The 14,336-nt window shown below is 45.9% G+C and overlaps 1 protein-coding gene across 5 annotated transcripts in view; it reads left to right on the top strand.

The window, feature by feature from the left end:
* The first annotated feature begins 312 nt into the window (after nucleotides 1-312).
* The window catches only part of CCDC149 (coiled-coil domain containing 149), a 50,152-nt gene continuing 36,128 nt past the window's right edge, over nucleotides 313-14,336 (top strand). For 2 of the 5 annotated variants that reach the window (XM_068149313.1, XM_068149310.1), the window contains exons 1-3: nucleotides 1,660-1,842; nucleotides 10,451-10,612; nucleotides 11,142-11,180. In XM_068149313.1, the coding sequence (XP_068005414.1) occupies nucleotides 1,771-1,842; nucleotides 10,451-10,612; nucleotides 11,142-11,180 (273 nt within the window). In that variant the 5' untranslated portion in view covers nucleotides 1,660-1,770. Of the gene's footprint in view, nucleotides 398-1,474; nucleotides 1,494-1,658; nucleotides 1,843-10,450; nucleotides 10,613-11,141; nucleotides 11,181-14,336 lie in introns of those variants that run through there. The other 3 variants (XM_068149314.1, XM_068149315.1, XM_068149311.1) reach the window with 3 other exon arrangements.

Raw genomic sequence — 14,336 nt, 5'->3', positions numbered from 1 at the left:
GGATTATAATTTGGAGAAAATGTGGGAGTGTGATTTATAATTTGCAGATAAAATGTATGAACTCTGTATTTATCAAACTAAAGTCCCATACTAAATCTAGCTGCTCTCCTGGACTATTTTGTTTTATTATAGGGAGATAACAAGAGATTTCTTAAACTCCATAATCTTACACTCAAAGAGAGCTCCTGCTGGGTTGGAATGTGGCCCTATGTTTATCCCCATGTAAGCTGTTAATTAAGCAGCTCGAACAGAAATGTTGTCAGTGGCCAGGCTGAGGCATCACCTTCTTGAAGGGATGTAAAGCTGTCAAAGGAGGATCTCAGCCATTTTAGAGAACAGAAGGACACTGTGTTGAGATGCCAAACCACAAACAAACCCTAACAGTGGGGAAACTGTGGTAAGGAAGGCGGCATACATATTTTATTGTGTTGTCTTGTGCTGTTTGTTGTGTTACTGCAAACAAAGAGTAATTGTGGGTAAAATTGCTGCAGTGCTCCATGCAGTTACACTTAGACTCTTTGGGAAACGTGGGTCGTGGGAGCACTCGCTGTGCTAGGAGCACAACGAAGATTGCACGTGGTGTGCCTCAAGGTAGACCTGACAGACAACAGAGATCTGAGCTCAAAGTGGCAGTGGAAGTAGCACGTTTTGAGAAGATGGTTTTCTACCCTTTTGTTCTGTCTTACTTTACACACACAATGTAAGTATTTTTCCTATATATAAATAATGCCTTCAGTGGATAAAAAATTAGACATGGACTGGCAATGTGTGCTTGCAGCCCAGACAGCAGGCTGTATCCTGGGCTGCATCAAAAGAATCATCGCAAAAAGGTTGAGGGAGGGGATTCTGTTCTTCCACTCTTGAAAGACCACACCAGCTCTGGGGACCCTCAGTGTAGGAAAGCCATGGACCTGCTCAAGTGAGTCCAGAGGAGGGCAGTGAAAATGTTCAGAGGGCTAGAGCACCTCTTCTATGAAGAAAGGTTGAGAAAGTCGGGTTATTCCAACTTACTGCAGCCTTTCAATATAGAAAGGAGGCTTAGAAGAGCTAGGGAAGACTTTTTACCAAGGTCTGTAGTGACAGGACGAGGGGCAGCAAATTTAAACTTGAAGAGGGTAGATTTAAGCTGGATTCAGAGATGAAATTCTTCACTGTGAGGGTGGAATAGGTTTCCTTGAGCAGTTCTGGATGCCTCACCATCGGATGTGTTCATGGCCCGGCTGGATAGGGCTTTTGACAACCCCATCTAGTGGAAGCTGTCCCTTCCCACCGCAGGGGTGGTCGGGCTAGATGATCTTTTACAAGTCCCCTGCTATGGTGGGATTCTGTGTGAAGGTCTCCATAGCAGTACTGCATCCTGGTGCTCTCTGGGCATGTCTAGCTGCTCCGTGCCTGCGATGGCAGCAGAGCCTTGCAGTTGTTGTTTCAGAGAAGGACACTGAGCAAGACGCTTCCATGGGCAACGCATCTCCGCCCGCCCCGCGCAGCCCCAGGTGGGTGGCTGCGGTGTCACCCAGGCCCTGCCCGACCCCGCCGCGCTTCCTCGCCGCGCAGAGGCGGCCTTGGCCCCGGCGCCCCTCGGCGGGGCAGGGCCAGGGCCAGGCCAGGCCGAGGGCACCGCGGCGCCGCCGCAGGCCTCGCTCCGGCCGGCCCGCGTCCGGCACACCGCTGGGCGTCCCCGGCCGGCCGGCAAGCGGCGGCCGCAGGCCCCGCCTCTCCCCGCGGGCTGCTCGGCGGCAGACCGGGGCGGGCGGAGCCGGTCGCCACCGCATGCCGCCGCGGCCCGCCGGAGCCATGAGCTCCCACCGCAGCGAGAGCGACTGGCAGGGGCTGGTGAGCGAGGTGAGGCGGCGGGGCGCGGGCAGCCTCCCGCGGCGCGGCCTGAGCGCCGGGCCCCGGCCCCGGCCCCTCCCGGGGCTGCCGGACAGCAGGGACGGGGCAGGGGCTGGCCCCGCCGCGGCGCCCGGCTGCTGCCCCGCGCCTGGGGGGAGCTGCCGGGGCGAGGGCCAGCGCCGGCGGGAGGAGACCCCGGGTCGGGACTGAGAGGAGGGCCTTGGCTGCGGCGGCAGCAGGTGGAGCCAGTGGGGGGGCACTGAGCTCGCAGCCTGGCGGGGCTGAGCTGAGCGGCCACGTCTGCCGTGTGCCACGGCCCCGCCGCCCGCTGCCCGCCCCGGCCCCGCCGCCCGCTCCCGGCCCCGGCCCCCGCACGGCGCTGGGTACGGTGCGGGAATGTCTGGGAACCTCTTGCATGTATTTAGCTGCCTCGGGGCTGCCAGAGCGCAGGGGCTCGGGTGCGGAGCCTGCTGGGGGTGCGGTAGTGCCAGGCGGTCACCTGTGGCCCTGGCCCGCGGGGCTGAGGCCTGGGGCTCGCCCTGCTGCCAGCTCGGGGGGAGGCCCAGGGGCAGCGCAGCCCTGCCAGCCCCTGCCAGCCCCTGCCAGTTCGCCCCTCTGGCACATGCTTTGCTTTCTTACTTCACCTGAGTCACAGCTGAAAGGGTTTTAAGATCCGTGGTGTCGCTTGTAGAGTGGGAGACAAACCTGGAGTAGCGCAGTGACCTTCAAGGGGTGGAGGGTTTTCTTAACACGAGAGTAGAAAACCGTATTACCTGCTACCCCCACACGTGTACAGGACACATGCCCGTGTAGGGTAAGTTGCATCAAACTCAAAAAACTTGAGGTCAGTGTAATTGAAAGTTGTGTCAGAGTCAAGTCTGTTTAACGGGAGCTGTAGATGGGCACAGTAGATGGGCACACTGTGTTTTTGCATTGCACTTGGCATTGCATCTATTTTACATGACTATAAAAATAGTATATTTCTGTTTGCAGCCAGCAAACAAAACTTCTGTGCAAATGACGTGGGCCTAGGTCAGCCTGAGTCTACAAGTAGGATGAGTAGGATGTACTGGAGCATCATGCACACAGATGAACTCTGACTTTGGAGAGGCTTTGCCTCTCGTTGCATTCAGTGATAGTGGCTCAAGGCCCTCCTCTGTCAAAAAGATTCATCAGGTCAATGTCCTGAGCCTGTCACTTCCCCCAGTGATTTCAATGGGTGTTTCTGTGGCCCCAGATCTGTGCTGTACAGTACATCCAGGAGTGGAGTCTACCTGTGCACAGTGTTTGCAAACACAAAATAATGCAAAGAACCCCTGGGAAGTGCTTTTAGCAGAGTCCTGATCCTGCAGTGTTGCATCTGACATCGCTTTTCCCAGGTGGACTTTTATTTGATGGTGGTGTCACATGGCAGGGAAGGGTAAGAGAGACAGTTCAGCAAGTGTGTTCAAAGGAAATAGCCCTGCTCCTAGTTGTATAAAAGTCATTTAGAGTTACTTTGGAACTTCTAAACTTTTGATGATTTAACCTTAAAGCTCAATCCTGAAATTGAGCACTTCTGGTTTAGGGGCTTCTTGATTATAGTGAAGTTAATGACTGTGCTAAACTACATTCTTGCAAATAGTTAAGCATACATTTAATTTATTTTTGTCAGGAACAGTTAGAGACCTAGTGATTTATATTCCATTTTCCTTTCCTTTGTCTCTGTTCCCACAGCAGGCTTACAGCCTGTTTTTCTGCATGAAGTCTGTAGCACATGCTGTCAGGCTGTAGGCTTCCCTCTTCTGCCTCTCTCTTCCTTTGGCTGTTGTGATTAACATTGTGCAATTTACCCATTAACTCCAACATCCTAATGTATCTGTGAGGAAGTGGCTCTGACTTCTGAAGTAATGTGTCAAGTTTTTGCAGTTTCCTGTATCCCTCCATGGTACAGAGCTTCTCCAGGCCTCCTACCTTCAGTGCCTGCTAGGTAGTTTTTTCCTCTGCGCTTCATAAAACACTTGGAAGTATTTTCAAACCTAAGAAACCTAGGACATCATGGGCAGGAAAAGCACTCTCACTTGGCTGGTGGTGGGCAGTTAAATTGTAGAATGAGTTTCAAAACCTTACCATGAAAGATCAGAAGCTGCTGGCTTCAGATCCCCACTCACATGGTCTTTTTTCTTGTCATTTCCACAAGCTCCTAGTTTGAAAACTGGAAATAACTTGCCAAAGCAACTGCCATGTTTTTAAAAGTCTGGTATTGCAGGTGTTGGGAGAAGTGATAGGATGTATTTTTGGTCCTTGTGTAGACATACACAAACACTTGTACACACAGCTGTTTATTTTTGTCGTTTGGCTTATCGTTCTTCCTCAGATAAAAAGCCAGCTTGGGTTCTTTGGTGTGTTCTGGTCTTTCCCTGTATTTATTCTTTTTTTCCCTTTTGACTTGTGTTCCATTGCAGCATCTTTTGCTCTGCACCCTTTCACATTTGGCTGGAGTGAGGTGGTGCCCAAGTCCTCTAGAAACAAGTCATCCTCATAATCTCGAAATACTATCTCAAGAGCATCCTGTGCTCCCATGAACATCTCTTGAAATGCCTCTTAGTTTAAAGAAAGGAAGTCCTCAGGGTAAACAGAACACCTCTCCTATCTGGAAAAGGATGGCAAGAGGAGAGTGTGACAAGTTTTGGTTGCTTTGATGAGTGCACTGCTAGAAAGCAGTGATGGAAGGATGGTTGTACTGTACTCTGCACTGAAGAGTGCAAAATTCTTGGAAGTAAGTTTGGTTGGAGAGTTTTTTGTTTGTTTTGAAATGTCCTTACCCTGACAGCCATGTGTATGGATATCCTAAGCTGCTAACTTATACAAAGTCATGTAAGTCAGTTCCTTAGTGCCTCAGTTTCACTGCCTCTCTAAGGGAGATGAAGCAACTGAATCCCATGAATGTGAATGAAAAACACAATATAAGAACTTCGAGGGTAGCTGGGGGCTTATTCATGAATGTTTGTAGAAGCTTCCAACTCTGTGTTCTGCTGTGGAGAAAGGTATGATCTCAGTCTTCATCCTGGACTCTATGTAGTCTGTCTTGGAATCATTTTATCTAGGTATGATGACAGAATCAGTGCTGGAGAAAGGAGTAGGTAGGTAGTGGGATGAGTTGAACAATATTGGGAGGCCACGTCTGGTAGGGACAAACACTTTACATAATCTGTAAAACCACCACTGACCTTGCTGTAGAGAGCTGACTTCTATGAGTTCAGTCTCCTTTCTGCTAAAGTCAGTGAGTGTGCCTCCATTCACTGAGAGTTGGCACTGCTCCTAATTTAATAGTGCTTGGAGATGATGTACTTCTGGCAGTGTTTTCCACTGGAAGCAAGAAGGGTTTCCTAGGAAACCTGTAAGACCAGAGTGGTTGTCCTCTGTCCTTTCTGATGTCTTCTCCCTTGGATTTGCCAGTTTCTGGAATTACATCCAATGTCAAAATGCTTCTCTTTTTCTTGTCACTTCCCACGCACTGGAGCATTTATTGTATGCTATTTGTAGGTACTCATATGTGACTGTACCTCCTAAGCTTAGTTTGAAGACATTTAGTCCCCATTTGATTTTTAATTCTCAAGGGGCTATTTCTTGACTGCTAACTGGGTATGGTCTTCAGCACCACAGAGGTAAGTGATTTCTTGTGCTCTTGAGCTCCTTTGCCTTGTAATTGCCAGCTTAAAACTTTGGGAAAGAGCTTTGGGGAGTCGCTCAGTGAGCATGCAACTGTTGAGCGGTACTTGTGGTTGCAGTAGCTAAATGTTCCAGATATGAGTTCTGAATAAGAGTGAGAAACCTGCTTGTGAGGGACTGGCTGAACGATTGCTTTAATGTGGACAAGGCAGAAGAGGAAGGAAAATTAGTGAGGTTTTCATATTTATATCTCTGTAACTTTCTGCCATGTTGCCTTTTCAAATGGAGCATGAAATGTAATTCACCAAACCTTTATGAGGGGACCTCACTGGTTTTGGAGCCACCAATTTCAGAGCTTTTCTGAATGCAGCCAAATGGCAGTGGCTGTAGGGCAGAACAAAGCGGAGCGGATGCTCTGGGGTCCCCAGGTGATTGTGTTGGCATCAGAATGCTTTTGTCATTTGGAAAAGGAAGTAGAAACACTAGAGGAGCTGGCACTGTGACTTGCTGCTCTCCAAAGTTCTTGGGAGCTATGGGAGAGGTGCTGTGGAGACCTGCATGCTGTGCTTTCATGCAACAGAACGAGTGTGTGCTTCCTTCTCATGTTTCCGTGTTCCAGGTAGGGCTAAGATACCTACCAGGATGTTGAGGGACAAACATGAGGAAATGAATCCCATGCACAGTGTACAAAACACCTAGGAGCTGGGCCACATCCCAAAATAGTGCTGTTTTGACCAATCAGATCAAATGATGGTGGTTCCTAAGTGACCGATGAAGGCCATGTGCTGGATTACTGTCATCAGGACAGTGTGCTCAGGGTTCACTTCCATCAGCAATGCATGATACCAGCCTGCTTTGTGTTTCAGCAGGCAGGAGGTAGCCAGTGAAGCTATAGCTGGGCAGCAGGAAAAGCAGAGTTGATGTGGTGGGATGAGCCCAAGGACGCTGCATTGTCTCAGGTTTTATCAGCGCTGGGGATGTGAGATGAGGAGGCAGGCAAAGCGCTGGTAACTGTGTGATTTCCTGGGCTTGCGTGCTTGGCTCAGGTAAGTTGAACAGTTTGATCTGAAGTCAAGGGGAGCAACACTACTGAAACACAGCAACAAACACCCTAAACAGTGACACTGCAGTATGTTTTGGGACTCTTCAGTTTGTAGTTTCCACAACAAAATTGTCTCCAAGAGTACAGTGAGGAGAAATCTGCTGAAACTTCAGGCAGTGCAACAGCAGTTGGATCTCTTGTCCAAAAGACAGTGAGCAGAGTCCATAATTTCTCTGAGAGCATGATGCACACAGTAGGTTTCCAGGCTCACATGCCATGTGGTGGCCCATTGGCATTTGGGAGGACACAGAATATCATTCACAGTGATTCCAAAGCACAGTTTGGAGATAGTGTCGCTGCTTTTACCCTCAGAAAATTAGATGTTGTCCTTCTTAATGTCACTAATTGCCATTAAATACCCAAGTATAGGCCACTCATTTGCTCCCAGTTAAAAGGAATTACTTGATGATTGGAATTTTTGTTTGTTGGTTTCAAAAGAGAAAGTCTAAAACCTTGACAGTGTCTGTCCCAGCTTCATCAGATTATTAGACCATGTCTACAGCGTCGTTAATGAGATCTATCCAGATTTGCCACTAAAAATAGCCATGGACAAATACTGAGTGTTCAGTGTAGAGGGTCACCTTGGAGGAGTTACACTCTCCTGTAATGCCAGTCTCTTTTTACTCAGTTTCACTCAAGTAGTTATCTGGCTGTAAAGCAGTAATGTAGGGTGTCATCTCTATTCCTTTAATTACTATGATCTTCCTTGTAGCAATTATAATTTGCTTTATTGCAGATAACAGTGCATTGGTAGATAAAAGTCAGTAGACAGCTGTGAAAAGTTGTACATGGTGGCTTTTGAGATTGAAAGCGTAGCAGCTGGTTCTTGGTTAACTTTGTGTTTTAAACTCAAAGGTTGTTTTGGAACATGGATTGCAAAATAAAAGACAAAACGAATGGTTTGTAGCAAACGCAGTGCATAACAGAATTCACATGTTTGTTGCACTGACAGGGTGTGGAACTTCAGCTTTCTCGCAGCTGAAGAGGAGGAAATCTCTTCTTTGAATGCCAGCAACATCTACTGAATGCTTTTTCTCAGGCTATAGGAGAAAATGCTCCTTATTGCTTGAACTGCTGCAGGAAGACTGTTAAACTCCTATATTCCTTTTGACAGCACACCAATTTTGCTGCACTTAATTGTCCATATATGGGAAATTGTTAGTGGGACTCAATTGTTTCCCTGACTAGAATCCATTTCTGGTGTATCATTGTTAGGTTATTTTATGGCCATTATTAGTATTTTCCCCCCCCCTCCTAACATTCAGGAACCTATATATTGGATAACCTCTTTGAAGTCTGTCTTTGGATAATTTGTTTTCCCTTCAAAAATGGCAATGGGAGTTGGAAGCATCGCTCTCTCAAGTAATGAAATTCCACAGAAATGCTGTGGCTTTATTGTTTCTTGTACCATAAGCCCATGGAAACAAATTACTAGACATTATTGCTATTTTTATCCCATTTATTTGGGAGAGTCGATATATGCAAAAGGCACAAATTGCTTGAGAAAGCCTCCTAGGTGCTCATTTTGGTAGGAAAATCCAATCAGCACATTGATGAGAGTTGTCAAGCCCCTTCCTTCTGTGTGGCACATCAGCAGGATGTAATTCATCAAGCTACAGTATACTTTAAACAAGGAGGAGGACGTAATTCCTTTACATTTAGACCCTGAGCACAACTGTGTTTATGGTGTACTATCCTCAGCCTAACAGATGCTGGAGAATTCCCTTGCCCTCACCAGTGCTGCTGCAAAAGGGGAAGCCTTTTTTTGTGCTTTGAGTTTGTCCTTTGTGGAGAGCTGTGACTTGTGGCTGAAGGGGGTCTTGTTTAGCACTAGGTCTGATAAGTGTTGTTTCCACATGCTTCAGTTACCTCCCAACTCTCTCTGCTTTGCTCCATACACCAGCACTTGTGGCCAGGCTTTGGGGTCCCTTGCTGTGGGTGGCCTAAGGTGAGATGGTTTTGCTTTGCTCCCCTCACGCTGTGTAGGTTGGGTAGATTCTGCTCCATGTAGGTGTTGGCTGGATGGACCAGCTTTGTTCTTCCTGGTGGGTAAAGGAGCAGGACAGGCTGTTTGGGTCAGGGGTTTGGGCTGCTGGGGTTTTTTAAAGTGATTGTGAGGTTTGCTTTTACGTGTTTTCATTTGCAGTTGTGTCAGATTGTTAGTCTGTTAGTTAGGTATGTTTTAGATTTGACTAAGACTTGAGAGGGTTCTGTGAAAAAAAGGAGATTGTCGAAGGCAAATATTTCACTGTAAGGGAAGGAATTATTTTACCAAGTTTGAAGCAGTTTTCCATGTCACTATCAGCACTTGCTGACAATATTAAAGTGTAGCTTGTGATACCTTTCAGTGCTTTATCAGGGGACTTGACATTTGTGTAAGGTATCAGTAAGGACATAAGTACATAGGTACAGTTGCCTTTGTGGATGCCAAGGCATCATAATCCAGAAAATTTATGGCAGGATTTCAACTTCAGTATTGCCAGAAATCAAATGAATCCAAGGTGGAAGTGTCCTTTTAGGGAGCTCAAATCCTTGCTGGAATTGCTTCTCTCGTTCCCAGCCGGCCTTTTCGCAGCTAAGCGGTTAGCACTTTGGGGAAACGTTGGCTGTACTGATGCACCAAACTCGCTCTTCCCTTTCTCATTGACTTGAAATTGAGGTTAACAAAGTCAATTCCAAGCAAGTCATACATACTAGTAATGATTTTTGTCCCAAAGAACAGCACTGACTTGAACAGTATGGAAGTGCTGATGCTCTTGCTTTGTGCAAGAGCCCATAATGACAAAGTATTCTTGTCAGAGTATATAATGAAACTATAAATTGTTTTCATGACTGCTGTGATATTTGGTCTCTTGCAGAGCACATTCAGAAAGTATTTAGTGCCACATCTTATGTGAGTAACATCAGAAATAGAAACATACACTTTAGCATGAGCAGTGTCAAGTGATGGGTGAGAAGAATCTGCTGATTGAACATCACATTAAGTGAAAAAAGTTGCCTGAAACTTCTGACAGTTCAGCCACTGCAGGAGAGGATGATGTACAGGTTGCTCTCAGTGGGGAAAGGCAATGAAGCAGATCAGACTAATGCAGATGCAAGTTCTGCTTTGCTTTGTGCGTGAGCCCTGTGCATAAGAGGTGGTGGCTGGAGGCGTAGAATCTCATCTCAGCCCTTCCTCTCTGCTCAGGTGTTTGTGGCACTCCTGCAATATTTCCCATTCTTTTCACTCAGCAAGCACATGCATGAACTATCACAGCTGAATTAGTTTCTTATACCTGTGCTGATAAGATACTACACTGTAATTGTTTCAGACTCATTTTGGTTGCCACACACACACACACACACACACTACCCTTTCTGCTGTGACGTGGTCCTGTTTCAGTGTCCCAAGTGGGAGGCTGAGCCCAGAAGACATCACTGGTAGTGGGGAGAAGGAGGGAAAGGGGAATGAGGTGGGAAATGCTGGTTGCTAACAGAGGTGGGTGTTGTGGACACAAGTGGATAGGGGAGTTTGCCAAAGCTTGTTCCTTCTAGCAGCCTTCCCAGGGCTGTAGGTCAGATGGTGAGGTTTCCCCTCTGACTGCACATGAGGAGGAAGAGCAGAAATGTGACCTGGTGAATTTTTCTGTCTCAGTGGTCAGGTGAACATGTGGCCTTACAAATGGATCTCAGGCTTCTGATGGAAGAGGTTTATTCTCCATGACTGTTACTAATAAACTAAGATGACTTGTGGCAGACTTTGGTCTCATGCAGAAAATCTTCCTCCATCTTTCCAGAGAAAAGCTTACACCTCTTGTATCCAGTGCTGGCTGGGGTTGAAACGACATATTAGAATTGTTTTGCTGTTTTTTCTGTCTTCTGCAGTATCTGGTGTGTAAGAGGAAGCTGGAAAGTAAAAAGGAGGCACTGCTAATCCTTTCCAAAGAGCTGGACACCTGTCAACAGGAAAGAGACCAGTACAAGCTTATGGCCAACCAGTTGCGGGAACGACACCAGTCCCTGAAGAAGAAGTACCGGGAGCTGATTGTAGGTTGTTCTCTGTGAATGCTTTATGAGTGGGGGACAAAGGTGGACCTCAAAAAAAGAAAAATGGGCAAGAAGGTCAAACTGACAAAAATGTTTAGGCCCTTGTTGACAGCAGTCCTGCAGTTGTACAGCCCCGATCGCCTTATTACTCACTTGTCCTGCGCCGGTGAGGTAGTGCCTGTTGCAGAAGACACAGGAAGGCAGGGCATGCTCTGAGGAAATTCATTTCAGTTGTAATTCCATTTAAAAACTGACTGCAGTATGATTATTCCACAGCAACTTAATGTACCGTTGTGAAAAATAATGCAACATAAATTTGTAATGACCTGCTCTTCGGGAAGTGTAAACAGATCTTCAGCCTTAGACAATTTCTTGCCTTGAAATTAATGGTACTGGGTAGTAATCTCGAGGTGCAGCCTTCTAGAAACCCTTTGGAGTTCGGTTAAAATATGTGTTTTAAAATTTCATCTCTATAGAGTTGCTGCTTTCAGATAAAAGGTACCAATAAAATGTGTCCATTTATTTATAGGATGGAGATCCATCCCTCCCTCCCGAAAAGAGGAAGCAGGTAGGATTTATTCTTCTCCTGACATTATTTATCTGCTGCAAAAGTACTTTGCAAAAGTGTGAAAATATTAACTAAAAAGTCTGGTAAAAAAGGACAGCATTTCTGTCCAGGTTTCAAACGGCTTTTGCCTAAACAGGATTCACTCTGAAAGATCTAACTGCTGTTAATTGAAATATATGTCTATTGCTTTCGTGTTCGTCTGAGCCTGGAATTGGTCAGTGTTTGGAGACTTGAGAGTGACTTTACCTTTCTTGTATTGAGTCCTAAAGTGGGTTTGTGACTGGACTTTTCATACTTTAAAGCAATGTGGGACTGCATTGTCTGCAGCCATAATTGTTAATTTATTCTTGTGAGCACTGTTTTGCATTAGGTACTCTGCTGGGTCAGCTGGGCTCTGCGAGTTAGAAATGGTAAGAGCAATGGTAATTGCATTTTATGGTTCCCCTGAAAAACTTTTTGTCTGCTCACTTGTATTTTTGTTCCCAGAGATCCACATAGTGTGTCCCTGGTTTTGGAGAGCTGGTTGTCACATCATTAAATGATCTTAATTTTTAGAGAGAAATGGCACCCAGAGCACAATTGTGTGAGCAGGGAGAGGAGAACAACCCCAAAGAACAAAAATTGCTGCTGTAATTGCCAGCCTTTGAGCCAATTTTGAAGCGTGGTTATGCATTCTTTTAATGGGTCAGAAGTTCTGCTCATCAGCCTTTCCCTGGGAGTTCCTTTCCCTGGGAGTTTGCTTGCAGTTCTTGCCATTTCCTTAAAATTTTAGGGGCTCAGGATTTTGGTTGTTTTAAACTAAAACTTAAGAGACAATATAATTACTCAAGCACTTAAAACAAATAGCTGCCAAGAAGTCAGTGGCTCAGCCTAGAATCATTTAACTTCCTCGTTAGGTAGCATAATTTATTTGGGATTCTGTTATTTCAGTGGAGTTCTAATAAAAGTTTATGACCAGATATAGGTTTGTGCATTCTGACTACTAAAATTGGAGCTGAAGAATATAAAATTAAAAGGAAAAAAAAAAAGCCCCAAACCAATGCAGCATCTGGGTCATTACAGAGGTAAGTAGGAAGGGAGTTCTGCCATCCCATGGATGTTGTTCTAATTAGTCTCCCATCTTTCAAAACAAATGAATCTGACACTGGTTTCTAAAATACAAGCAAAATGTAGTCTAAACTCAGGAGCTGCAGTTGTGTTGTGTGAAGCTTTGGCAGTTGTTGCTGTGGGAAGTGCCTGGAAAGCTGTTTAACAATCTGCCTAGGAGTTTTCTGAGGAAGTTCTGTACTTGTGCTAGGTAACAGTTCAATAAAGAAAATCTTCTCAAATGAGGCCACTTGGAGGTCTCCCCCAAGGACAAAATGTACTTGAGGATGTACACTGCCAGGCTGTCAGTGCACTTCTTGACTTTTCATTTTCCTGAGAAGTGTGTCTGTAGCTTACAAGGTGGATAATCCATAGCAGGTAGGACAACCTTGGTGAAGAAGAGTACAGTTGTGCTTTGAAAAGTGCTGACAGAGTAATAAAGTTATGAATATTTTAGGGTGAGGGATGTTTTTTAGCCTAGTGAAGAGAAGGCTCTGGGGAGACCTTAGAGCTGCTTTCTAATACCTGAAGGGATCCTGCAGGAAGGCTGCAGAGGGACTTTTCACGAGCGTGTTTAACCGTAGGACAAATGGGGAATGGTTTGAAGCTGAGGGAGAATGAGGTTAGACTGGATCTTAGGAAGAAGTTCTTCAGTACAAGGGTGGTAAGACTCTGGAATAGGCTGCCCAGGGAGGCTGTAGATGCCTCCTCCTTGGGGGTGTTCAAGGCCAGGTTGGATGAGGCCTTGAGCAGCTGAGTGTAGTAGAGAGGCATCCCTGTCCTTGGCGGGGCATTGGAGTAGATGCTCACTGAGGTCACTTCCAGCCTGACCCATTCTGTGTTTCTATGACTTTTCCTGGTAGGACTGTACATACAATTTTCAGCATTTTTTCATCTAAGGACTAGTGAAGTTCCCTGTGCTCTTTTTCACTCTTCCCATCTCTTTTTGCCCAGAAGCCTGGCTGCCTGCTGGGAGAAGTTTGTGACCTCAGTCACTTTACACAACCAGAAGCCCTGATGCTGCAATGGATTTTGTGTGACACAAAAGTCCATGCTGTTGTCCTGTCAGAAATGAGAGGAAAACATGCTGAGCAATTTGCTAGCTGTTATGTTTCTTTCCTGCAACTGGGAAATTGTTGTAGAAATTGCAGTCTAGAACCTTGAATGTAACAAGTGGGTTGGCATTGCAAGGGTTGGAATTGCTGCTTTCTTCTTACCTTCATTTTTCACCTTTGTTATCAGTTTGTGACTCCTTAAAGTGTCTTGTTTTCCACACTGTGCCTCCTCTGCTTGTTTTTGCAGTACGGAATTTTCTTGTTTGTCAGGTAACCAGGCAATTTTTACCAACAAACAGTTAATTCAGCATGTGCTTTGGTAAAATTTGGGTCACTTAGAAGTATCTCAACATGCAATGCCCTGTAGTGTTTTCCCTGCCAGAACTGCGTGCAGTGCTACACGCCTCTGACATAATCCAAAGATTGCTCCATGTCTATCACCTGCCAAGCAGCAAAAGCAGGAAATGAGAAACTGCTACTGAAATCTCTTTTCCTGGAGCAGGTGTTTTACCATCAGTGCTGTTATCACAGCCTGTGAGCTGTCAGTGCTTTCCTGGCCCTCTTACCAAACACTCACAATTGCATCCTGTAGCTGAAGGTCGTGGGGTCAGGCGCAGGACAGTTTTGGGTAAGTAATGGAAGGGTGAAATGTTCCAGGAGGATAGAAAGAATGAGAAGTTGATTTTGGTGGTAGAATTCACTAGAGAGGGTAAACAATAGACATTCTTCATTTTAAAAGGCCTGTTAAAATACTGCTCTGTCTACAAAGCCTCTGTGGTCCATCCTGTATGAAGAGCCACTCTGTCTCTCTGCAGTGCCACACATTGGTGTGCATTTGCTGGGGTACAGAGCATTTTTATGACATTGGCATACAAATACTGGGTGTCTGTTGGGCAGTGTTGTCATGCTGGGAAACTTAAAGAAAACCAAAAAACATAGGTGGGATTTTGAGCTTGATGTATACTGATTGGTTTTGGGTTGGGGTTGGGTTATTTTATTGTGGTCTACATTGTTT

This window comes from Melanerpes formicivorus, unplaced genomic scaffold (assembly GCF_026170545.1).
Source record: "Melanerpes formicivorus ecotype bairdi unplaced genomic scaffold, bMelFor1.0.p_v2 SCAF_18, whole genome shotgun sequence".
Lineage (NCBI taxonomy): Eukaryota > Metazoa > Chordata > Aves > Piciformes > Picidae > Melanerpes > Melanerpes formicivorus.
Note: the sequence above shows the minus strand (reverse complement) of the source record. Positions and strands in the feature narration are given on the sequence as shown.